The sequence below is a fragment of the Aquila chrysaetos genome, chromosome 5 (genome assembly GCF_900496995.4).
Source record: "Aquila chrysaetos chrysaetos chromosome 5, bAquChr1.4, whole genome shotgun sequence".
NCBI lineage: Eukaryota > Metazoa > Chordata > Aves > Accipitriformes > Accipitridae > Aquila > Aquila chrysaetos.
This window is the reverse complement of record NC_044008.1, coordinates 44277420-44302728: the sequence shown is the minus strand read 5'-3', so window position 1 is coordinate 44302728 and position 25309 is coordinate 44277420. Positions and strand designations below refer to the sequence as shown.

The following is a 25309-nucleotide window of genomic DNA, read 5'->3' as shown; positions in this document are numbered from 1 at the left end:
TATCAATGCTGTTTCCAGCACAAACCCAAAACATAGCCCCACACTAGCTACTATGAAGAAAATTAACTCTATCCTAGCCAAAACCAGCACACCTGTATAGATACTTGACCTAGCAATGAAGTTTTTAGATGTGACCCCTGATGAAATAACCCAATACGCTTAATTTCTTTATCCCAAAAGGTAATGTATGTACCACAGACATGAACCTTTGTATAGGTAGTAAATCTTAATTTTGCCTGTCAGCAAAACACAATGGAATCAGTTCAAAGCATTTGCAAGACTCTAGAAAAAATATGCATAAAAGCATAAATATGTGGAATACATACATAGATAAATTATTCAAAGAAACATGAATAGAATGATAATGTATTTTCTTTCACTATATTCATCTTAATGCTTTATGTTCCTTTTTATGCTTACAAGCTAACACAAAAGGGGAGGAGATTAAGCAGTTGTGCTAGTTAAGTATGAATGTGTTTTGGGCAGAGTGAACAGCAGGACTGTGTGTTATCTGGCATCTGTCTTCTCTTTTCTTTATTGTTGCTGCTGAAGGAATGGAATAAGCCAGTGCATTTGTTTTACTTAGTAGAAAGATAAGCTTCATAAATATTGGTGGCTGGCAATCTGGTTAGTCCATGAAGGCATATTACTCCACTTCTGTTTTATATCAGTATGAAAATTCTTGTTTTGCGATTCTCCACCAGCATAAGCTGCATTATGGTCGATAATTTCCTGTGTTCTGTATCCTAAACAGTTCTTTCTTCACTCAGTAGGAGGAAAGGAAAGATATTTGGCTCTCTTTTGTTTTTGTTTTGTACTGTATCATTTCACTAAAAGGTCTTCATATCTGGAAAAAAACCAGAATCTAATGACTGATTCTTATTCTTTTGAAGGATCATGTTCAGTACTGTTGCTCCGGGCATTATTTCTGCTTTAAGCTAATGATATTCTATTTGAAAATTTCAGTAATGCAAATTAAAGCCAGATTCTTCTTGCCTGTGAGGGAGTGTAAAGGGGAGCCTCATGTGGCTCTGCCCTTCCTTATTTCCTGGGATGGCTCTTCAGGTCTTCTGCCATAGCATGGGACCAGTGCAGCCTTTTTTACGTTGCTGCATTCTGCCTGCATTCTGAAGGAATAAAGAGTAATCAGTTGAGAATTTGGTTGAATTGTAAATTTATTTTTGACTCTTCTCCGAAGTTCTGGGAAGTATAGCTCTTCCAGCACAGCAGGGAAAGATATCTACATCAAATGTCTAGGTATAGTCCTAAGATTGTGAAAAAAATCATAGTGAATTTCCCAGGGCACTGTTGAAGCAAAGCAAGATCATAGTTTAGCTAAAGACAAAATCACAAGTAATCCTTCATTAATCAGTTTACTTATAAACTAATTATTCAATCTGATGTATGCAACATTTTAGTTTATGACTGATAAGGAAAATGGGAACTCTGTAAAAGTTTAGTAAGAAAACAATAGCATGAATCTAGACTGTTTCCAAAATACAAATGGTGAAAATAACACATACCCTTCTAAAGAGGATTTTTCATCAATAAATTTCAAACCACTCTGCAAAAATGTTTTGTGTGCACATTCCCATTTTACTGATAGTCCAGCTGTACATGTAAGTCTGTAATTAAATAAAATCAGAAACTTTGACTGGGAAGGAGTCTGACAGAACCTGGAGAATTTGTTAGTGTGACCCAGTCCCTAAACTTTCATTGAGGCTTTAATTCATGAATAGGCAGAATAAAAGGAAAGATAAGGTTGTTCCCCATCTTCTCCATTACAACTGTTTTTGGTGCTATGGTAGGAATTTCAAAGACCAGCTCTAGCTGTATTAAACTCAGCTGTTGAAATTCCATGACACAGACTTAAAATTCACTAGCTTTCTTCTAATAATGTGGGTGGAGGGGGCTGATTTTGAAATCTGTAGTCTTGTATCAGGCTTTTTTAACTTTTTAATGTGATGACCAAGTAGCCTATAAAGTGTTTTATTTTAGATGAAATCTGAGAGATTCACATGATCATATGATCATAGAAGTTGAGACTTCTGCAAAGAAACAATGTAATTGATGATTAAATAGAAACTGGTAAGGTTTCTTGCTGTTGCAATGTATGTCCAAAATCAAATATCCTTCATCCCTGTCTTTCAGGAGTACAGCGAAGATATTCCATTAGGCTCTGGGCTCAGCCTCCCTTTGTATTGGGAAATTTCTTCTCCTTTTGGTGGAGAGCTGATGTGAAGGCTTGATCTTTAAATAGTTTTTTTCTATGAGAAGGCCAAAAGAACCTATTTCATGTAACCTGAACCTCAAAATTATTGAAAAAATGAAATGAAAGCAGCAGACTAAGGTCATAAAGAGAATTAAGCTAGTTTATTATTCCAAGTGCAAGATGACATTTCAAATTGTGAGTTGTTATATCATTTTAAATCATTGCCTCAGAGCAGAGCTAATTAGTTTTGTAGAATTAGTTTAAGACTATGGTAACATTTAAGTAAGTAGTCCTATTAACATTTATTCTATACAGTGCTTTGTATAGAATATCAGCTTTGACTTCTCCAGTTAATTCTGCTAACTCTATGTCATAATAAATCAATTGGCTTCACTTTTTGTTTATGTACTAATTCTTGGTGGCTGTAAAGCTTTTGGAGGTTAGTTGTATTAATGCATCTTCCTGAATTCTAGGAATATTTTCTCTTGTTTATATGTCATAGGTAGAAAAGTAAAGAACATAATACTGTAGTTTTAAAGCAGCATTAAGATGTCATAGCCCTTCAGTGTCTGACACTTAATTCTGTATTTTCTCCAGTGTAAGCTCTTGCCCTTGGTCGTTGGGTTAACTGCATTTTACACTCTTTATTAATAGTTTCATACTGCTCCTGCAAGTGTGTCACACTGAGCTCTCAGAGCAAATATTCAGTAGCTCATTTTCTGAGGAAAATTTTAATGTGGAAATTACATATACTTAATTTCATGAATAATGTGTATCTAACTTCATCTACAGTGTGTCATAATGTAGCGTTGGCTCTCCATCATAATCCACAATGACCACTCCTTCAAAGGGTTGCAGATATGTTTATCTTTATTGTACTTGTGCCCATGTTAGAAAAGACTGATTTGTAATAAAAACATTAAGCACACTGAACATTTTTTTTTTTAATGCCTGTTAATGTGGTAATTGATATTTTTATGTCTCCTTTTCTCTGTTGAGGCTTCCAGCATGGTGGTGAGCTTCACCTCAAAAGTTGTGATAACAGCATAACAGGGTGTGTCCTATTCCATCAGTGGAAAGCTTTTTTGGTATTTAGGTGAGAAGCATTAAGGAAGGATATTGGAAATACTTAAATTGCTTTTATTAGTCTCTTTGTGCTCTGCAAGAGGCAAGGTAGTTGCAAAAAGCTTGCATGGGACCCGAGTTTTCCCTTCTAACTACATGTCCAGCCCAGCTTAGGTAATGCCTTGCACAGGACATTGAGAAGTGAGGCGTAAAATAGCAAAACTGGGAAGACAAGTGTGAAGGAGGACTTCAGTGTTTGATATGTGACCATGTCACTGGTGGCTGTCACTTTTAAATGCAACTTCTATACAGAATGTGAGACTTGGACCCACAGAGAAGAGCAGAAATTGTAAGAGCCTGTTACATGATTTTGACAGAGTACTGGATCCTTCTCTCTTGTCTTCACCTGTGACAAGAGGAAGAGGTTACTTTGGAAATGCCAATAGAGGTTTCATCATTAATGAATGCTTATATGGAGGAAGTACTGTAAAAGATAGATAAACCTGACCTAGGTTACAAACCTTGTTGTCAGCTGTGATGTTTGGAAGAATATGAAGCTGGCGACTAAAATTTGTAACACGACTTCTGTCCTTTGGTTAATAATGCGGAGATTGCAGGGGGTTTTTTGTTCATTTTTCCAAAAAAGTGCTTGTGGTAGCTTTCAAAAACTGTTCAGGACCCTTCTTTTCCTGAAGGTATGTGACTAATGAAGGGCGTTTGGAGCAGAGTTGATACAGTAGGTGTTCCTTCAGCATAGGGAACTCTGTTTTCTTTCAGCTTTCAGAACTTGCTGGACTTCATAGAACTTTGTAGCCTTCATTAGCTGAGGAAGGTTCTCTGAGCAGCAAGTGCTGCATTCGTTCTGCCAGGGATTAATGAGGGGACAATTGAATAAATAAGGAAATTGTTTTAAGTGTGAAGAATTAACTATTTGGTGTTGTAGCAGGAGAACTATAAAGGTGTTGAGATTATACACAGTTCTGATGACTTTATTTGGAAGTTATATGTCAGCAAAGGACTGGATTTCATCAGCCTTAGCATCACACTATGTATTTTTCATTTCCTGGGAGCCTACCCAAGTAGATCAACATCAAATTAGAGGATGTTCGCCTTTTGTTACTTTGGTGGTTTTTGAAATGGCTGAAGCTTCATATACGAATTGTACTTGTCAGAGAAAAGGTGTCTGACATTTACATTTTTTTGAATCAAACACATTTTGAAGTTGTTGTCCTTTCAGCCCGGCCAGTAACAAAGCACCACGCAGCCGTTCGCTCACTCCCCGCCCCTGGCCATCGTGGGATGAGGAGAAAATATAAAGAAAGGCTTGTGGATCAAGATAAGGACTGGGAGGGATCGCTCCCCACTTATGGTCACGGGCAAAAGACAGGCTCAACTTGGGGAAGAAAACAAAATCAATTTAACTTACTACAAATCAAATCAAAACAAGGATATTGGGAAGTAAAACCAAACCTGAGAGCACCTTCCCCCCAGCCCTCCCTCCTTCCCGGCTCAACTCCGCTCCCGGTTCTCTCTCCCTCCTCCCCCCAGCGGCGCAGGGGGATGGGGAATGGCGGTTGGGGTCAGCTCCCCACACCCTGTCTCTGCCGCTCCTTCCTCCTCAGGGGGACACTCCTCACTCGTCCCCTGCTCCGCCGTGGGGTCCCTCCCGCGGGAGACAGTCCTCCACGAACTTCTCCAGCGTGAGTCCTTTCTGCGGGCTGCAGTTCCTCACAAACTTCCCTGGCGTGGGTCCTTTCCGCGGGCCGATCTTCAGCCACGCGCCGCTCCAGCGCGGGCTTTCCCATGGAGTCACGGGCTGGGGGGGACAGCTGCCCTCTCACCACGGGCTGCGGGGGCACCAACCTCCTCAGGGGCCCCTCCTCCCCCTCCTCCTTCCCTGACCTCGGGATCCGCAGAGGGGTTCCTCTCACGTTCCAATCCCCCCGCTCACTACCGGTTCCCCTTCGGAAATCCGTTCTCCCAGAGGCGCGACCGCCATCGCTGACGGGCTCGGCCTTGGCCGGCGGCGGGTCCATCTTGGAGCCGGGGAAGCTTCGAGCAGCTTCTCACAGGAGCCGGCCCTGTAGCCCCTTCCCCGCTACCAAAAAAACCAACCGCGCCACACAAAGCCGCAGCAGAAGTCCATTTGCACACCTGGCTATTCCCTTCTGTAAGGCAATCAGGGCTTCTTTAAAGATGTGATTTTTCAGGAACATGTCTAGGGTTCATAAAAGGAATACGATATAACCAGTAACGTGGATTTACTTCAGGAAAATTTGCAGTACAAGGTTAGCAATTGAAATACTGCCACCATAAAAAATAAACAACAAAACAAATAAATAAAAAGAAATAAATTTCCTATTTTTGGTAAAAGTTCCATTAACTGTTCAAATGAATTTGCAGTTAAAGGGCTAGAACATGTATGTTAAAAATCATCTTTAGTATGTCAGAAAGCTCAATGTTTTAACAAGTATCACTCTATCAAGTATATTAGTTTTTGGCCGTATTAGCAAAAATAAGTACATAAAGTTCTTGGATTACAATGATTAAAAATACAAAAATTAAGAAATAATAAAATGACATGATACATAAATATTGAGTCTGCAAGATATCCATTGGTGCAGATTTTATACTACTTATAGTATCAGTATTTCTCTACATATGTAACAGTATATAGACACACAGACATTATCTAGTTGCCCATTATTATATGGTAGCAGTATGCCTTTTATTCTAGAAGTTTTGATTTTGACACAGATTTGTCACAGGTTGTTTTTCATACACAAAATATAGGAGTATTAAATTGTAAAAATAGTTGAAATCTTGGGGTTTTTTTTTTTCAAAATGTGCAATGGAGATGTAATTTAACCCTTAGATTTGTCAATTGGGAATTTTTCTGTTAAGTAAGGCTTAGGTTGGCGAAGAGGGGAACTATTCAAATTCTATTTTTTCATTTGAAAAACACTAAAAAAAAAAAAAATCCAACAATTTTGGAGTTAAAGTTGCCAGAAATACTCATAGCGTAGGCATTGACAAAAGATAACATCTTGTGGGAACAGTGAAAGATTGTAAACTATGGGCATGCTTACGGAAAAAAGATGCAACAGAATTTCTTACTAATTTCAGATAACTCAATAGGAGTATGAGTGTTATATGGCAATGTGAACACTGAATATTTAAGGTGACCATATATTGAGCATGTGTTTATTCTTGGCCTCTTACTGCTTGTGCCTTTCTACTTCCCTACATATCGAGTTCCCTACATACTGGGATTTCTCTCTGCCCACACTGGGCCAGGTTTTTTTACTTCTAAAGCATTAAAATGATAGTTAAGCAGATGCAATCAAGTTAATGACTGTTTTGGCATGTTTTGAAAAGAGGCGAAAGGAGTAATTAACGCAATGGGTAGTTGATGTGGAGGATGCTGCTTAAATTGTAGTTGTTTAAAAACCAAGTAGTTATATATATCCAGAATTTTATTCACCTTTTTCCCCAACTTGTACAAACTCATGATACATGATTTTCACAAATACTTTTCCTGTTTAAGATACCATATCCTCATCAAAAAGGATTTAAATTGTTTTAAGTCTACTTTTTATTATAAAAATATTTTTTCATATCTTACTTGTTAATAATACTCATTCATAAAACCCATTAAATTTTCAGAGTGTGTGATAAAAGTGGGAGATAAATGGATGATTTTGAAATGGCTGGAGGAAAATAGATGACAGTCAAGTCTAGTTTTGATTTAGCTTTCTCTTATAGTGTGAGACTCAGGATGTTGTCAGATTAAAGATTACTCTACTCTTTTCTTTAAAATGTATAAAATGTTACCATCCATGTAACGTATGACAGGCTGGAAGTTCTTGAATGTCTAAATGATATTTTTTTCTTGCTTGCCTCTTGCAGTGAATAATAATAGGCTTTTTGGTTTTTTTCCAGATAACCTTTTTCATGCTGCTGTCTGCAGTGTGCGTAATGCTGAACTTGGCTGGTTCCATTCTCTCTTGTCAGAACGCTCAGCTGGTAAAGTCCCTGGAAGGATGTCAGTTGGTGAGTAATGAAAAACAAGTCACTTATAAAGGGCAATGGATTTTATTTTTCATTTGTTTGGGTTTTATACACATATTCCTTTAATTTTCAAAACAGTCTGTGTTTAGTAAAGCCATCTATAGGCGTTACAGTATGAAAAATCATGTTGGGAAAGGTTTGAGAGTTAAAGTGCTAATGTATTTACAGTGTTTTGTCACCTCAAAAAGTATGTTGTAAAATTAGAAAGCCTTGCTTCTTATTGTCATGGTACAAATGATGCTTAAACAGAATAGGTGCAATACAGGCCACATCAAAGCAGTGCAATGATTACCATTTGATGTCAGCAGTATCAGGATTTCATCCAATAGCTCCTTATACAGCCAGTGTATTTCACAGATGTACTGATAGTAGTGTTTTGGTATGTGTATGTTAATACTTTATTTGCCGACCTAAAGGAGTTCTTTTTTTTAATTTCCAAAGCAAATGTATGTTACTTATGTTAAATAAAATACAGAATAATAAAAATTAATCTGATGTGGCATGCTCTAAATTATTAAAAGGTACAGTATACATAAAGTCTTTATGTTTTTATCTCGAGGAAAAAAGTAATATACATGGAACTAACATATTTTCTGACTTAAACTTATGAAGATGTCTACAGAACGAAACTCATGTCTGAAATCTCTGATTTAAAGTAAATAATAAAACAATTATCTCCCTCCCCCCCAACTGAGGAAACAAATGACATTAAATTTTAAGATTGACAAATGGACCGGAGAACATTTATGGATATGCATCAGTGCTCTTTTTGGTATAATCTGTCTGTCAGTAGACCAATCAAACTGTTTAAACTGTATGAGTATGCACTCATAGGATTCATTAGGAATACATGCACTTTCGCGCCCCAAGACATTGATTTGAACAATAAAGAGAAGAGACATTTGTCTCTCTAATGCCAACAGATGACTCTACAAAATGCTTGTGCACCTCTTCTATTCAGCCATTGTCTTCCTCCTTTGTTCTGAGGTTTTTGTCCAGTAAAAGCCTTCAGGCTTTTATTTTATTATATTTTATTATATTTATTATGTTTGCACACAATATATTTAATAACACTAAGTTAAAATAATATAAAGCATTTCAGCAAATATTTCAAAATACGTATGAAAAATACAGAACAGGAAACTATTGGGTGTGACGTGTCACATGCCTTCACCTTCTTTACTCAGCTTTTAAGCCTGTATTCTGTTTTCCTATCGCCCTACCTGTTTCAGAGGGGTATGTCTGCAGCTCCATCAGTTAGTCTGGAAAAGCTTAGGTATTCTGCTAAGCTTTCTACAGTGTTTGCAATTTCCAGGTGTGATTGGGGTAAAGGCTTTATAGAAGAGATGGATAGAGCCAGATAGCTGACTCAGTGGAAAACCAGCAGTGACCCAAAGAGAGGAAGGAAGGGTTTTCACTATAAAATATTTCATCTAGGAAACTCTTGATAAAGTTCCTGGCTCTTGTTTTGATGGGGAGTTGGAGTTGTGCTGCAGAGCTGGAAAAATCAACTGGTCGAACCTGGAGCTGTTGCAAGATGCATGCTGTACTTTGGAGTGCTATGGAAAAAATAGCTGCTTTTTATAGTAATAATAATAGTTGTGGGGTTTGTTGGTTTTTTTCATGAGAAAAGAAGTATCATAGGTATTTTTTGTGGAAGATCTTTGAAGTGAGTCTTACTAATTTGTTTTGAGATCCTTGCTTTGACATTAGGACTATTTCGAAGTTACTTTGAGGGACTGCATTTATATCAGAACTTCCCATGAAGACTTAGAAAAATGTCTTTGTATCTGCACGGAAGAAAGACTAAAAGTAGTCTCTCAAAATGAATGCTTTCCTAACTATATAATGCAACTATGTAACTATATTGTGTGACCTATCTGCTATAATTTTTTAAACATGGTATTTTGACCTGGAGTGTCATTGTAATGAATTTCTTAGGCTTATGTCTAGACATCATGCTCTGTTGGTTGATATGTCATGTTCCATGTTCTCAAGCAATGCCATCTTGCCACATCTCTCATGTAGGATAGTATCAAAGCCCTAAAGAAAAAAAAGGAAGAAACATCGGAATTTTGGAAACATGAATTTACCTCTTTCTTGCTCAATAGCTCACTGTTTGATTTGTTGGCGAAGTCCCCTAGAATTTCTCTGCTCTATGATGCATAAATTATTTCAGAACCAACATGTTCTTAACTACTTACTGTTTTTGACATTTAATTGATTATAGTATTAAATGAAGAAAATGTGTGTGTATGTATATATGGCTGAGCAGAGCCATTTCTACTTGTGTGTGCAGTCTTTCACTTCTGACTCAGGAGCAACCAGTGTCGTTACTGACACAGTTTTGACAGATGTCGGGTAAGCTGTGTGAATAGAATTTAAACAACAAATCCTGTCCTAGATTGAGAAGAATGCATGTAGCAAGAACAGTGCCATTGGTGCTGTCACGGCTTAGTGCATGCATGGGTCTTGCTGCATGTGTATGTCTGCTTTTCTAGTTCCTTGTAGGCAGCCATTAGGAAACAGGGCTACTCCGCAAAGCCAACTGAAAAATCCTAAGCCTACAATTCAGTTGCTTACTCAGACTACTGATAACTGTGATTATGTATGTGCTTGTTGGAGTCTATGTTTAAACATGTTGACAGTATTTATCATTTAATAATACCAGCTAGCCATATGTGATCTCTGTTCTGGGATGTATTGTGATAATGTATCTGTGTTAGGATTCCTCATAGGTCTTTGCACCAAGAAGAAAGACTCAGACTAATGAAAGAGAGCATTTTAATTTCTCCTAATACAAGCTATAATAGAGGTGTAGGACAAAAGGAAGAAAATCAAGTTAATGAGAATCAACAAAGTGGCATTGCAGGGACAGAAAGTTAAAATAAGCAATGTTCTGCTTAATTAGCACGTTCATAGACAAAGAAGGTACTGGCTCCAGCCAGTGGTTGGATCTTTACTACCAAGAAAAAGATGTAAGTCAACAGAAAGTCTTCGTAGTCTTTTAAATGTTCTCTTCAGTGACCTCTCTTCTGGTTATGAACCGCATGTCTCTTCAGTTTTGGTCAGAATCACCACCTCTAATAGGAAGACTACTGCTGCAGAAGTAAGCGGTGACTGAACTATGCAGTTGAATTCTCAGATCACTGATGAAAATTAAAAGGAATAAATACATTTTGGATAAGGTGAAATTTAGGAGAAAAAAAGCACTGGTTCAGGAAGAATTGCTTTTCCTTTTTTTTTTTTTCCTTTTTTTCCCTTCTTCAGCTTTTTGAAAAAATTGTGTTTCAGTTGTTTGGGATGTTTTCCACTTGGAAATTTAATGTTGTTCCAAAATATCCTAGATTCAGTGATTTTCATGGGACTATGTTTGGTCTGAACTTTCAAATAGCCTTGGGTTCTTTAACTGTATATTTGCCCCCCTTCTTCCCTCCTTTGTCTTGCCTGAGGGAAGGGCATGGTATCAAACAAATGCTTTCAGTGGGCCTGCAGCCGGTTCGCAGGTGGAAGTAGACTTTGCCCTTGGGTAGGCATTTTGGCATTAAGAGTTTTGGTGGGTGGCCATGTAGGAATTTACCCAGGAGGTGCTTTCCCCATTTGTTCTCTCATGGCAGAATTAAAAGGAAACCTTTGCTTGTTTCTCCAGGTTAATGGAACTTTGTCGCTTGTGCAAGAATCTTGAAAATAGTGTTTTGCATTTTTTTCCAAAGCCAGTGTACTTGGCTAGTAAATTAAAAGGCAACAGTTACGTTTCATTTGTACTTCCCTGAGCTTTTCGTTCCTGCTCCAGGTGGAATGTGCAAATTTTCCTCTGGAATAGTGAAAAGCTGAGCTGGCAAAGGAAGATAAAACAAATGTTCAAACTGGTAGTTTCAATTTTGAGCATGATGAAATATTAAGTAGCTTTGCCACAGTGTGTTGTACTAGATGAGGGCAATTTAATTTCATTGTGACTGTTTATCATATCATAATTGTTTCAAAAAAATACAATCTTTTCTGCCCAGACCTTACTTTTTAGATTTTCCTTACTCAAAATCACATTTCAGTCAGGTTGGGGACTTGCACGTGAATACATTATATTGCCATGTTGAAGTGCTCATACGTACGAAATTCGAGAGTTCTGTTCTTGTAGGCCACCCACTGGGAAAGATATATTGTAGTGAGCAACACTGCTTTATGATTAAGCGCAGGATTTGATTCAGAATTTGGTAATGTGTCGTGTTGAACATGCTTATTTTATTACTGGTTTTCACTCAAAAAGGAAAAATACCATTTCCTTAACAGCTTGCTCTAAGCTATATTTCACGTTAATTCCTTAGATGGCTTACTTTATAGTGTTGTAGATCTATGCAGTCCTGCACTATGTAACTGGGTGTACGTTATCAGAGAGCACTAAATACTTTGATTGCCTTCTAGGATACAAATTTACTTTATGGTGATGCAGCTCTAGGAGTCAAAATCCAGCTTTTGTAGACATGCAGTTTGAGATGCAATTAACATCCCATGTAACTGTACCAGACAAAAATACACTAGTAATTTTCAAAGCACAGTACCGTACAAAAGTCAAATTAAAAATAAATTCTGTTTCACTTGTAGTATTTCTGTCAAACTCATTCATGCTGAATGTATGGCTTTAAAAGGGATAATAGTATCTACTGTATTGTGGAGTTCAAATTCAGGAGCATTTCACATGTGGAGTAGTTTGAAAAAAAAGAATGAGAGACAAGGGTCTTACTTTGCTTTAAACACTGGGAATTTATTGTAGATTCCATAATATGTATTTTTGTGTGGATATGAAAAATTTGCTCACCATATGTTAGCATTTTGAATGTGTAATTTGTGAATTTAGTATTTGTGCTCTTTATCCTGCAGCTTAGCAACATACAACACTGAGGAACAAAAAAATGCCAGTAGCTTTAATGGCTTGTTATGAAAATTTAATTGAAATTTTTTTCCCATGATTAGCTGTAGATCCTGCAGCCAAAACCTTAAGATACTGCTTTAAGTCAGTGAGAGCAGGATGTGTACAGAGCAGTTACTCACTCAAGCTGTTCATTACTGTGTGTATGAGAAAAAACATTTCTGTCTTACGAATTCTTTTTCAAAAAATTGATCTCTCAAAATCGTGCTTAACGTATGTGGATAGAGCAATTTGTATATTTTAATTTATATTCTATTACTGCACAAGATAGAATTTTGTTAGTGATGTTTTATTTCTTGGTCTTTATTTGTCTTTACTGGGTGTACCTGTCTTATTGTAAGTTGCTTATTCATTTAAAAATAAATGCTCTAGTTTTAATCAAATTTACAGCTGCTTATTATTCAAAAAATTAGTGATAGTGTCTATCTCTGTAATAGAAAGATTGCTTATAATTTATTTTTTAGTTGTACAGCTGAAACTGGCCTGTGGTTATAGTAACCATATATAAAGGAAGACTCCTTTTTCCCTGAATTATGTTTGTCTGGAATAGACAAAGCAAGGAAAAGCAAAGGAAGTGCAGGTTCAGAGAGAGATGAATGGCATAGCCCAGTACCAGGACTGAGGTTTCTTTGTATTCCATTTTGTGCTGTAGCTATGTTCAGTTCTGTGCATAATTAAAAAAATTCTTTTAAATTCCAGGAAAATATATATACTTCTATTTATTCTTTTTCACCTGACAGTTTTTTCTCTTGCTGTTTCCTCACCACTCAATTTTATTCCTTACTGGATCCTCCTGCTCTTTCTCTTTGCCTAAGCTCCTATAATTGACTAAAGTTCCTTTCCATAAACATACCGGTGAGCCTTTCTTGCACTTCATTGCCTTGTTTTCAACTTTTGAACTTTTATATTTTGTTTTGAAATTTTGTCATGCTGTTTTTATGTTCCCAATAAAAAAACCTGAAAGTTGATTTAGAAGAAAAAATAAAATCTATTACTATTTTTATTAGAAGTTTTACATTTGTAATAGGGAAAGGGTAGAATGCAAAGTAACACTGTTACTTAATTCCTAACTTACCCTTTTTGGTGAAAATGTGTGTGCACTCAGCAGTAATTTCTTCTTTGTTAAGACACCTTTAATACCTAGAAAGAATTTAATGAATTGATACAGATGAAAAAAGTCTGGTCTGCCCACATTTTTGTTACTTTATTGTAATATAGGGTGCTTTGTGTGTGTGTGTGAGTGTACGTATGTATTTTTAATAAGTCTGAAGTTCTCTGTGTTCTTTCTTGTTGGAGGATCCTTTACTTTTTTGAAACTCTACTACATAAAAGTCAGATTTTAATGGTTTTTATCACTTTTGAAGTAACAGTACTGCTTTTTGGCAAGACGAAATAAACACAATTTATGCATATAGGCAGCTCAGGCTGATGTTTGAAATCTTAAATATGGTTTGGATGAGGGTGTACTGTGCAACTGTCATAAATATAAAAGTACACAAACTATACTGTGATTACTGGCTATGCTTACTAGCGTGAGTAAGAATCACAAAGTGGAATGCAAATATATGCAGGATGGTGAGGAGTATTATGTGCAGGGGATGAAGTGAATGATGCTTTATTCTTGAGCTCTGCCAACCAAAAAGAGATTTAAACACAGCAGAGAAGAGAAAGAACACAGTGTTGGAGGCACTGCTGATATAATTGTGTCTGAGGCTGGCAAAAACCAGCCCTGCAGCTGGAAGGAGTAATCCCAATTCCTTCTCTCTGTACCATTGTAGCTCTATTGTTTGTGCAACTGTCTGTATTTATGAAGCCACGCAGTGAATGGCATTTGAGATCTGATCTGGACTAAAAATAAACCACTCCCACACAACGAAAAGAAAAGTTAGTTTTGACACTGTTTAGGTCACAGGGTAGCTGTATGAATTCTTGGTCCTGTCTACACAAGTGTGAGACAGCAGTAGGGCAGGGATGAGTATTCTGGAGCATGAGGGCTCAAAACTGCTTTCAGCTGCTGTCTTGTTGAAAGCACGAATGCAATGACATGCTCAGCCTTTTTTACTGCTCCCCATTACAAAAACACAAGTTAGCAAAGATGTCACTTCACAAACATTTGAAGGAAAATGTGCACAATAGGACAAATTGTTAAAAGCTCGCCAAAAATGTATGCCTAAGATTAAAATAGCATTTTGTTTTGCAGTCTGGTTGCAAATCTTAGGTGTTTTTAAATATGCTGTGATTTTTAAGATGTCCCTGTGTTTTGCAGGATCTTTCATGTAAACAATTTTCTTGTTGCTATTTTTAAGAATTGAATTAAAGGGAGAGTTACTGGGCAGTACAAAGTTATGGAACATCTTTCAGAATGAATTGAGAATCTCTCATAGATGGGGAATCTTGACCAAGAAAGTATTTCTCTTTTCAGCCTTATTTCTGTGACACCTGTTCATTACATGAGATAAAAGTAGACTTGGGAGCTGTATTTCATAGTGACTTATCTTTCATTGAACAGGGGCAGCATGAATCAGAGAATAAATGATCTTGCTGCAGATAGCTTTGTCTGAAGTCCATTTTCCTCATTATAAAAACTTTTTAACAGCTGAAGACTGTATTGATTTGCTGTATGCCTGGTGCTAGTATAGCAGGTGTGCTGTAGCATTCTGGCCACTGAATTTGACACAGCTCTAAATTCAAAGTGTAAGTTTTGAACTTCCTCTGTAGCATTTATCTAACAGTTGACATCATTTCCAGAGAGGTTCAGGAGCAAGACCTCCCCAGTGGCATTTAGTGCTTTGTATTTTCCATTGATTTGAAGAGCTGAAGTTATCTCATCATAAACCATGTAGTTCGGTTTTGCTCAGATCTTTCACTTTTTAAAAGATTGTATTAAAAGATTGCAGGAATTGAAAAAAAAACCAAACCACTATTTGAAATTGTTAAAGCAGCTTTGTGAATTAAATTGTATGCTAATTAGGAATAAACAACACAACTATTATAAAGGTGCTCAAACTATTTTTTTTTCTTTATTTCTTTTACAGTGTCTGTGGCTTAGGGTATGACCAGTCTCTGTGAGTGGCCATAGACAATTATTTCCAGTGCTGCCTTTGAGTGTATGGGAAATGGTGTAATTTATGTACCCAGGGTTTTTTAAAGCCTTTTACAAATTATACTGGCTAGAGGGCAATCTGGAGTTTCAGGAGTTGAAGCCCACTGAGACAGCATCCTGCCCTGAGCATGCCTTCATCACTGTACATGTCAAGCATTCATTCATCTGCATATCATCTGGTAAAGTTTATTATGTTTTTTTAATGGACTCTTTCTGCTCCTCTTCTTCTGGTCACCAGCATGTAAGCAGAGAGTACTAGATAAGCCTGATAGGGGTGACACTAAAAAACACATATATTTAAATATGTACCTATTAAGATTATATGAACAATTTAAACATTCTTCAAGGTCTCCAGCAGTAAGAAAATAATCTGTGGAAATGATTGTACATATAAGGCTGCGGGAGGTAATTCTGCAAGGAGTGTTGTTATCTATCTTTGTTCAGGAAATTGGCAAGATCCTAGGGAGAATTTGAATTAAAAATAGTAAATGCATACTTGCATTGGGAAATTTTTTGTGGATTTGTGTCTGGAAAATTTAATATTTCTTAATTATTTTTTTTTTAATGTAAAAGAATAAGTAACGTGGTGATTCAGATCTCTCACCACCCAGTCACTGTGCTTCCATCCTTACTTGGGAGGAATACGGGACTGATTGAGTATGCCTGAATGGTACATTGAATCTTTTATTCTTTACATGGAAAGCCGTGGAAGTTTCTCATGAGTGTCCTTCTTACTACTGGAGTATAGAAACCTGGGATCTGGTATTTTTAAACTCATAGTTCAAGGAACTCCCATGTGATACTAATTACTTTTGTCGATATTAACCCAGCTTGAACTGCAGCTAGTGACCTGGAGAAGTAAGGTATTCTATCTCATTGTTAGCCCTTTAAATAACCTGCAAAAATGAGAATGGAGAAAGCAGAGAAACACCCAACTGAGAAAATTTAAAGCAATGACAGTTCAAATTAACAGGCTAGGTAAAAACATATACAGAGTTAAATTTTGGCTTAATAAAGTTTTGTTGGATGGAAGATAAAAAAATAAACATTGCTATGTTTTTGGTTTTGGGGTGGGGTTTGTTTGGGTTTTTTGTTTGTTTTTTAATGAGGAAGTCAGAATCAATATAATGAATATTTTCATTGAGCTGAATGGGATTATTTTGGAATCACTCATATATCTTTACTTTTTGAGAATAATCAGGGTCCAGTATTCTTATCAAGGCATGCTTTAATGCAAGTCTTTGAAGAATAGAATGCTTTTCAAAATGTAAACACATTGAATGCATATTGTATTCAAGACAAAGTGAACGTAGGAAAACAGAAAGCAAACATTTTTCAAAGTAAAAGTAGGTAAGATGACATGTACCTCTTAGTTCCTCCACTTTTTCTTCATGCTGTGTTCTCTTTTCTCAAGTACATGTCATGGTTTCTTTTGTAATTATTTTTCCATGTATAAGTTACATTTGTGATCATGACTGCTTCATCTATTTTCTGACTTTTTTCTGTTATTTTTTGTCTTTCCCCATTGGGTTGATTTGATGTTTATTCAGTTGAGTTACTCTGGTTTCATCTGCCTCTGTAAAGCAAATCTTTTTCAAAAAGAGGCATAAAAGGTAACAGTCTTTGGTATGGTATCCTCTTTCTGTATTTTACCTGGGTTTATAACTTGTATTAGCCAATGAAAGACATTCTTCTTCAGGGGATTCTGCATAGAGATTTTACTTTTGCATTTAGTAGTCATTACTGTCACAATAAGTGTAAATACAATTTTTGATAAGTGTATTTCTGTTGATTTATATTTTCTCTGACCTTTTTTCTTTTTTCTCCACAGATAAAATTCGACAGTGATGGTGTCTGTGTTTGCTGTGAAATGCAGCATCAAACATCAGGCTGCAGTAACTTGGGAGAAACACTGAAACTGAACCCTCTGCAGGAGTGTAATATTGTGAGGCTGACCTTAAAGGTGCGTTAAGAATTAACAGTTTATTTCAGTTTTAAGTAGTGAGTACTTAGCAAGACAGAAGTGTGTGATAAAAGGAGTAGCAGCTGATGTTCTCTGTGTTCGTACACTCTTACATGCAAAAAAAAAAAAAAAAAATGTTAATCCAACAGAATTTAGTGCATGAAAATGGTTTTATGTTACACACTCAATATCTGTATTTGTATAGGTAACTGTTTTGTTAGAGGTTATTTAAGAAACAGAAGTTACAATTGGTTATGACTGATGCTGGAAGGTACAAGAACAGGTATCTTTCGTGTTGCTATTCAGGAAAGCTAGAATCAAAGGTGGTGGTTGGCGTTGTTTAGTGATGTTATGGTAGATTGCAAAGAAACACAAAGTATTAGCAGATTGATGAAATATTTCATGATGCACTGCTAACACAAAGTATTAGCAGTATTTCAGATGGAAGTTACTTTGAGAGACAATAGTAAGTGTACTTTCAGGATAATGCTGGAAATATGCTTATAGAGTGCTCTTCAATTTTATAAGAAGTTTAAATCCTGTAGCATTTTGTGTTACAACTACCCAGATAAAAAACTGAGAGGAAATATTAAGAATATTGTATGAGTAAGTTATATCCCAGTGTAATTGCCCACATCATTGCTTCACTTCATTGTCACCAAACTAGCAAGACGTGGTGTTACATTCGTTTGGAAAACAGTAAGGAATCCATGAAAGAATTGGTCAGAGAAAAGAACCCTAACCTGAGAGACAGATTGATTCATTTTAGGTTTAATCTAATGATCAACAGAACTAACTCTGTGTCTGTGGCTTTCAATTTCAAAGTATCTATTTTAATATAGTTAATAGAATATAATGGAGTAAAGTAGTGAAATTCAATGTGATAAGGATCTCAGACTATAGTGTGAGGCCTGAAAATGCAAAGTTATGTTGATATATGAAGCTATATTTTAAAGTTCAGAACAAGCAGAAATCCTGCAAAAGGTATATAATAAATATCTAAATGTTCTTCAGCTTTCTTAAGAAAAAGAAAAAAAGAAAAACAAACACTAAGTAATAAGGATCAGATAGAAATTAAAACAATTTGATAATGGCCCCCAAATTAAGTAAGAGCTCTGCTTCAGGTTTTAATGAGGATGCTAAAGGAGACTATGGGAGCAAAAACGTATTGGGTAGCAGGAATTTAGTAAGTGGAAAAGAAGCATAACTTGATATTGCTGGTCCAAAAATTATAATTAACTGCTACTTGGAATGCTAAATTCAGGACTATATTCAGTGCTGCAGTTTCAGTGAAATATGTTGCAAGAAGGCAATACAGGAAAATAACTTCTCAGACATTCTTCAGAGTATGACAGATGCAAAAACATGAACCTATCGTACAGAAAAAGCTGACTTGCCGATCCTGTAAAAATAAAGATTGAGGGAGCATATGGTTGCTTGCAGTAAATATGTCAGTAGAGTAAATTTTAATGAGAGAGAAAAGAACTGTTTATGTTTGAGGACATTGTCAGCATATGAAGTGAGTACAAGTGACATATGCTGGAAATCAGGGTAAGGTTTCTAACCAGTACAGCATTCAGAACAGAAGCACAAAATATAATTTCTTTTAAAATACAACTCAGTCATTTATAAAAAGAAGTGATGACATACCTGCTTGCAGTGGCAGAGGACTGATTTAAACACAGGAGTTCCTGTGAGTATAGTCTGAGTCCAGCTTTAATTAAGAATGTTCAGAATTTTTCATTTAAGAGAAGGTGGTTAGTAAAATAACTTTTTCAGAAAGTTTCTTAAATCTTTTTCAGTTTTAATTCTACATTTGCTTTCTATTTGGCTTTCAGAGCTCTGTATTCCTGCCTGTAAATTTAAGAACAGCTTCTTACTAAGCCCATAGGAAAAAAAGATCACAGCTCATTAGGTGAACAACTGACAGCGATAAGGCTCACCTTCTTTAATTGCCATTAACAACTACAATGTGATTTTAAGAGAACAGATGTTTTAGTACCAAAAGCTCAATTGTGCTCATTGTTTGGGAAGCCAGAGGGAGAGAAAGTGCAGAGTAACAGAGTTAAGAACATACACCTTTATGTATAATGTTATGTAGGTTTCATGTTCCTTCTCTTTATTGAGAGTGGAGTAAAAATCTCATGTTTCACTAAGTCATCTGTGCATTTTTGGTTGTAGCAGCTATGGGAGCTGCATTGTAAACAGAACAATTCATACGCATCTTCTGTCTGATCTTGTTCTGTCAGTCAAACAGGACAAGTTAAAAAAACAGTAGCTACCAGTCATGTATGCTAAATTGTACTGGGATCATGCCTTGCATGATATTGAGTGGGGCTTTTTATAGTTGCTTTGAAAAATTTCTAAATTTTTTAAAAATTTGTTTTTGTCATCTCTGCTCTGTATCATCTCTTTATGCTCCTTTGTAAATCAGTGTCTGTTTCTTCCTTTCAAACCCTGAATGAGCTACCCAAACATTTTAATAGGGACACCAGAATTATCACTGCAGTATCTATGATCACACATATGTACATATAGAGATATGAGCATTGATTGCAAAAGCTGGCTGAATATGTGATCTGTGAAATGAGTGCTAATTCCTGTGATTATTTGAATAGTGAAATTTCAGCACTAAATTATATGTTACAGTAAAATGGACAAAAATACTCTGAAATTGCACTGTTGTAAGGGTTGGGGACTCAACCCATTTCAAGAACAGTGAATTGGTGGTTTAGAGTTTTATTTATAAGATATTATACTTGTAGTCTTGTCTGCATATCTCCAGTAAAAATAGCACAGCTGCATGATGTGACAAACTACTAAGAACTGCAGGCACCCAAGTCTGATCCATCTGCCCTGTTTTACAATGAGGAGATTTTCTGGTTACTGTTTTTCACCAGAAGATGCATTTTCTACACATTTTCCTGCATTAATAGCTCCTATACTGCCCCTGAAAATAAGGTTCCTTGCTTTTGTCTGGATACTGAGGGTCAATATCCTGTGCTGCTAAAGAATGTTGGTGTCCCAGTGTCTTGATTTTAACAATAACTGTGCTTCTAGAACAACTCTATCCTATGTTAGGAAGTTACTTGACTTAATTCAAGCCAAATGAAGGTAAAAGCAAATCCTACCTATTTACAAAATTAGTAAAAAGAGTTACAAAGGTTTATTAGGAATCAGATGTACAGAAATGAGATGATGACCACAGATGTGATGAGCTTAGGGTGCAGTTTCACTAGCATCAACTTAATGTGCTTTTCCACAGAGCTGCCACCAGAAGAGGCAGTTCTGTGTCTGGCTGTTTCCTGCCACGGAGTTTGTTAGTTTGGATTTAGCAGTCATGCTATCACAGAATGAATCAGTTCCATGAACTGATCTGGTCCAAAACGCCACAGCATCTGCGCTGGGCTTTTAGTGAAAACAGTCTGGCACTGAGATCTACACTTTGTTCTGTCACACAGATCCACCTTTGGGATTACTGGAATTCCAAGTCTTCACCTGCTAGGTAGAGTGCAGTGAAGTGCTATAACCAACGTGCCGAAAGGAGCACCTCCTTCTGAGTCATCTCTTTCAACAGCTTAGTTCACTCTTAGATTGAATTCAGCTGGTGTGAAACTAGGCTTAACCACTTTATATGTTGAACTTCATATCCCATACAAACAATATCAGTAAATCATGTAAATCAAGATGAATACTTCAAAGAAACACGTTTGCAAGGCTCATGTGTGTACCTCACTATTCACTCTTGCCAATTGACTGTTAGGTCCAGTTTCATGAATGTGAACGGATTCACGTGAACTCTGGTTTAAGGAGATTGTGTGTTTATAATCAAAGATATATGATGGCTTGACAAATGTAGGAAGGGATACTGTTACATAAGGAAATTTGCCTCAGGACATTCCTTTTAATATTTAATGATTTTTGAAAAATTAATTTTTATGGGATGAAATTTTAGAAATCATTTGTCCTCTGCTACTTAAATCTTATACAGACTTACTTTTGCCTTATGAACTTGATTGAAGAGGAAAAAGATAACATTATTCTTACAGGAAAAAGATAACTTTTTTACTTACAGTAAAATTCCTAAAAGAAAAATATGAGCTGAAGCATAAGGCTGTGGCATAATGTTTTATTTTATTAATATATAGACTGCTTTACCTTACAATTAATAGAATCTTACAGAACTTGGTATTCTAAAATCTTAAAAGGTCAAACATATGAAATCTCTTGGGTAAAACATAAAAGGGAGATTATTTAAATATCTGAAAAACAGTCACTTGAGAGAAATTGTTTGCCAGAACCAATAGATCTTGTGCAAATAACACTTTGTAATGTTACCTTATCTTGTGCTTGGAAGCAATTGAATGTTTTTTTCACTTTCTGAGAAAGCCTTCAGTTGAGCTCATTTTGCTTTTACCTTCTGTCCAAACAAGAAAGGAGTGATTCTAATGCATAAAGTAGAAGTTTATGGCCAAAGATGCCAGGGTTGTAGATTACTAAGGGAACTGTCAAACAGGACAGGAGCACAAACCTGCTATGAGTAGGCTTGAATTAACTAAAGAGCTGAAGCTCTGCTAGAAAAGTTCTAGGAGGCTCACAAATTGATGAAGATTGGAAAGCGGTGTGTTGAATAAAACAGCCAGTCAATTTAGCCAAGGTGTAATCTGCAGTGTATTACTTCGGCTGTGTCTCAGTCATCTGATATTGCTGCGCAAGCTGGCTTTCATTCAGGTAAAACCGGAAAAAATGCAGAAGAGTAAATCTTTTTTATACACACACACACACACATAAGTATGTAAACAAACACACAGAGACCTGGTTATAAACTCATATAATCACTGGATTACGTTGCTGATTATACTTCAGGCAACATCCTAAGTCTTTTCCAAGATGAAACTAGTACGAATGAGATGCCTTTTTTGCACAGTGTTACCTCTGAATGAGCATAAAATGCTGACATGGTAATGTGCACTGAATGTGTTGGTTTGTAGATGAAATTTTAAGCAACTGAGTTTTTCTTGTAATGTTTATTAACATAGGAAGACTGAATTTTCCTGACAGCTTTCATCTGTCAAAATTATTCCTTCTTTCTAAACTCAGAATATCCTGAACTTACTAAAGACATGCATGCAACAAAACTTATATTCTTGAGCTTGTGTTTTGAGAGGATGAAGTTACGTGTTTAGAAGATTGAGTTGTTTTGTAATGTATTACTACTGTCTGATATTTGCATGTAAGAGGAGAATGTTATGTTGCTTTGCTTTAGTAATGATCCAGTAGGGTATTAATTACTTTAACTTACACACTTACACACAGCCCAGAATACCTGTAGTCATGTATGCTAATTTACGATTTTGCTATTTAAATAATTGCTTCCTACTTTACTTAAAGTGCTTCTGTAGAATGGTTTTGTGACTATACAGGCTAGGGGAAAAGCTGATTTCCCCCCTCTATTTTCAGCATAAATATTTGGTTTGGAGCTGCTGAAATTTGAAGTACAGTATAAATAGTAAGTGTCTCTTTCTGTTTACTGATTCCATTCATTAGTTTGTAAGCTAGGCATCATTTTTAGAGATTTATGTAAGTTGGGGTTCTTGCAGTCTTCTGTGTGAATCTTTCCTTTCCTCTCCTTTGAATCCAAATTTATTGTTACTGAGTTTCCTGATGATCAAGCCTACCCATACATTTAATTTTTTTTCCATTCAGAAGAATATGCTTTCCCTTGGAAAACAGAGGAGGGTGACTCCTAACATGTTCTTTAGAGTTATGAGAACAGACTTTCCTCAGATTTGCTGTATGACCAAATGCAAAATATTTAATTTAGCTGAATGACTCTACCTACAAGACTTCACGATCTGCTTAAAATTGGGGAAAGCTTACCATAGAACGAGTAATTTCCTATCAGATTTTGAAATGCTGGAGTTGTTTCATGTTCTTAACAGGTAACCGAAAATATTATTTATGCTCAGAGTGACTTATCATACTAGATACCATCAAAAATAGAGCAGTTCAGTGTGGGCTTTGTAGTCTGAATAGTTGAGTTACAAGTATTCAAAAGTTCTAAGTAACAGTTGCGTAACAGATATAGTCTGCTCATACTTTTCCTTCCTCATGAATGTTTTTGTTCCTAGCTTAGGCGATGAGTGAATATGGTTGTGAACTTCTCTCATGGGTGAAAAGCTGCCTCTTTGAATGGCTGAAATCTGTTTATTACATACTTGTCCAGTTATTTTATGGAACCTTAATCTTTCAGGAGTCTCTAACTAACATGTCTGCAGTACTAAATTTAATGTAGACACCTGAGTTGGTGAGAGATATGCAAACTCGCATCCAAGCAGAGAAGACCTTTTTGAATTTATTTTTCTTAAGTAGCAGCTGTGCACTGCTTAAAAATATAGTAAATATTTTAGAATCATGTGACATAGTCTACTATATTGTACTTTCATACCTTAAATCTATTTTATGAAGCATTGGCCATTTCTCCATTTACAGTTCAATGTCCATTTGAGACCCGTATGGTTCAGAACTGATTCTTTGTAAGCAAAGACAGTCACCCTAGTATTAAAGCAGCTATTTTTTCTAGTGCTTTTCAGACATATCCAGTTAGAACCACTGAAGTTATAATTTGAGTTAAAAGGATTGTTGTCCTTGAATTCACAAATAAAAGAGGTACACAGAGACTAATTTCATGGGTGAAAAAGCTTTACTGCTCATTATCTCTTTTCAGGTTACAGTAGTATAAGAAATGAAGCACTGTAATTGAAGTCAGTCAAGGAGAAAAGAAATCATCTTCACAGAATTGCAGGAGTGAAGCTGGTTTTAGCCCTTGATCAGTGTGGATGTTCAGATCCATGTGTTTAGGGCTACTGATTACAGAGTGTTCTTTTTACACATCAGCAAGCTTATTTTACTCCTTTTATTGTATATTGACTAAGCTCTCAAAATTGCAAAGGACTTAAGAGCTTCAAAGACTATGAACCTTTTATTTCCACAGGAAAACAAGCTATTGAGCCAGCAAAATGTGAGTGTGTTGTAAAGAGAATTGCCAGTTCAATATTGTTGCACAGGTTAGAACTCTTAAGAAGTACTGCGTTTGTGCTATGTAACTTATTTTTTTGTAAATAGGAACATAAGTAACACATTTCACAAAAAAATAATAAATATTTTAAATGTTGTAAATAAATGTGGAGACAGAGAAGTAAGTGGGGACAAGAAGCATTGATCTGTACTTCCCTTCTAGAGCAAAATAGGTTTAAACACGTTTTCGCAATTCTGTGTAAGCAGCATAGCTGGATAATTTTCTGTATAATATTTGACAGAAAGAATGAATATTTTGTGGTAGTAGTGCTTCATCTGTGTGGTATGTGGCTGTATTGAATGTTAAATTCCCTGGTTTGATGTTCATGCATGTAACTTAATTGATAGTACAGTTCATTGCTATGATATGAAGAGGCAAGGGAGTGATTAATATTTACCAAAGTCTGCATTTGAGTTGAGTTGTGAAGATGTCCAGAGATTCTTGTTTTATTTGGGCTTACTTGATTTTTAATCTGTATTTAGTGGGTATGTAAAAGGAATTAGGGAGCTCCTGCAGTAGTTTGGTAAAAGGAGTCAGGTTAAGCAAGGCTGTTGGTGTTTTTTCCCAAATGGCAGTTATCCTGAAGCATATAATTTTATTGGGCTTATGCTGAAGTCCTTTGGTGTGATTGTTATAACTTGGCTTCATTTCAAGCCCTTACAAAACAGTAGTTTGTGGTAGGTGGTTATGTATCTGGTTTTTGACTTGGTGCTTTATGCTTTTGATTAATAAAGTGTGTACAAACAAGATGAAACGCTATCATTCCAAAGGTTAATGTGTCTTACTGCTTTTTCATAGCTGTGAGTTTGGAGATATTGTATATATGGAAGCAAAGTTCTTTAGGAATTCACCTTATTGCTTGGTTTCGTATGCAGGCTGCTGTCAGTCATGTA

At 36.2% G+C, this 25309-nt stretch overlaps 1 protein-coding gene across 8 annotated transcripts in view; it reads left to right on the top strand.

Moving 5' to 3' along the window:
* The window catches only part of FAM189A1 (family with sequence similarity 189 member A1), a 180077-nt gene that overhangs the window by 99485 nt on the left and 55283 nt on the right, over nucleotides 1-25309 (top strand). For all 8 annotated transcript variants that reach the window (XR_003923596.2, XR_003923595.2, XR_003923594.2 and 5 more), the window contains exons 3-4: nucleotides 7220-7330; nucleotides 17207-17338. Coding sequence is in view for 4 of the 8 variants with exons in the window: in XM_030015729.2 (XP_029871589.1) it covers nucleotides 7220-7330; nucleotides 17207-17338 (243 nt within the window). In the remaining 4 variants the exon portion in view is untranslated. The remainder of the gene's footprint in view (nucleotides 1-7219; nucleotides 7331-17206; nucleotides 17339-25309) is intronic.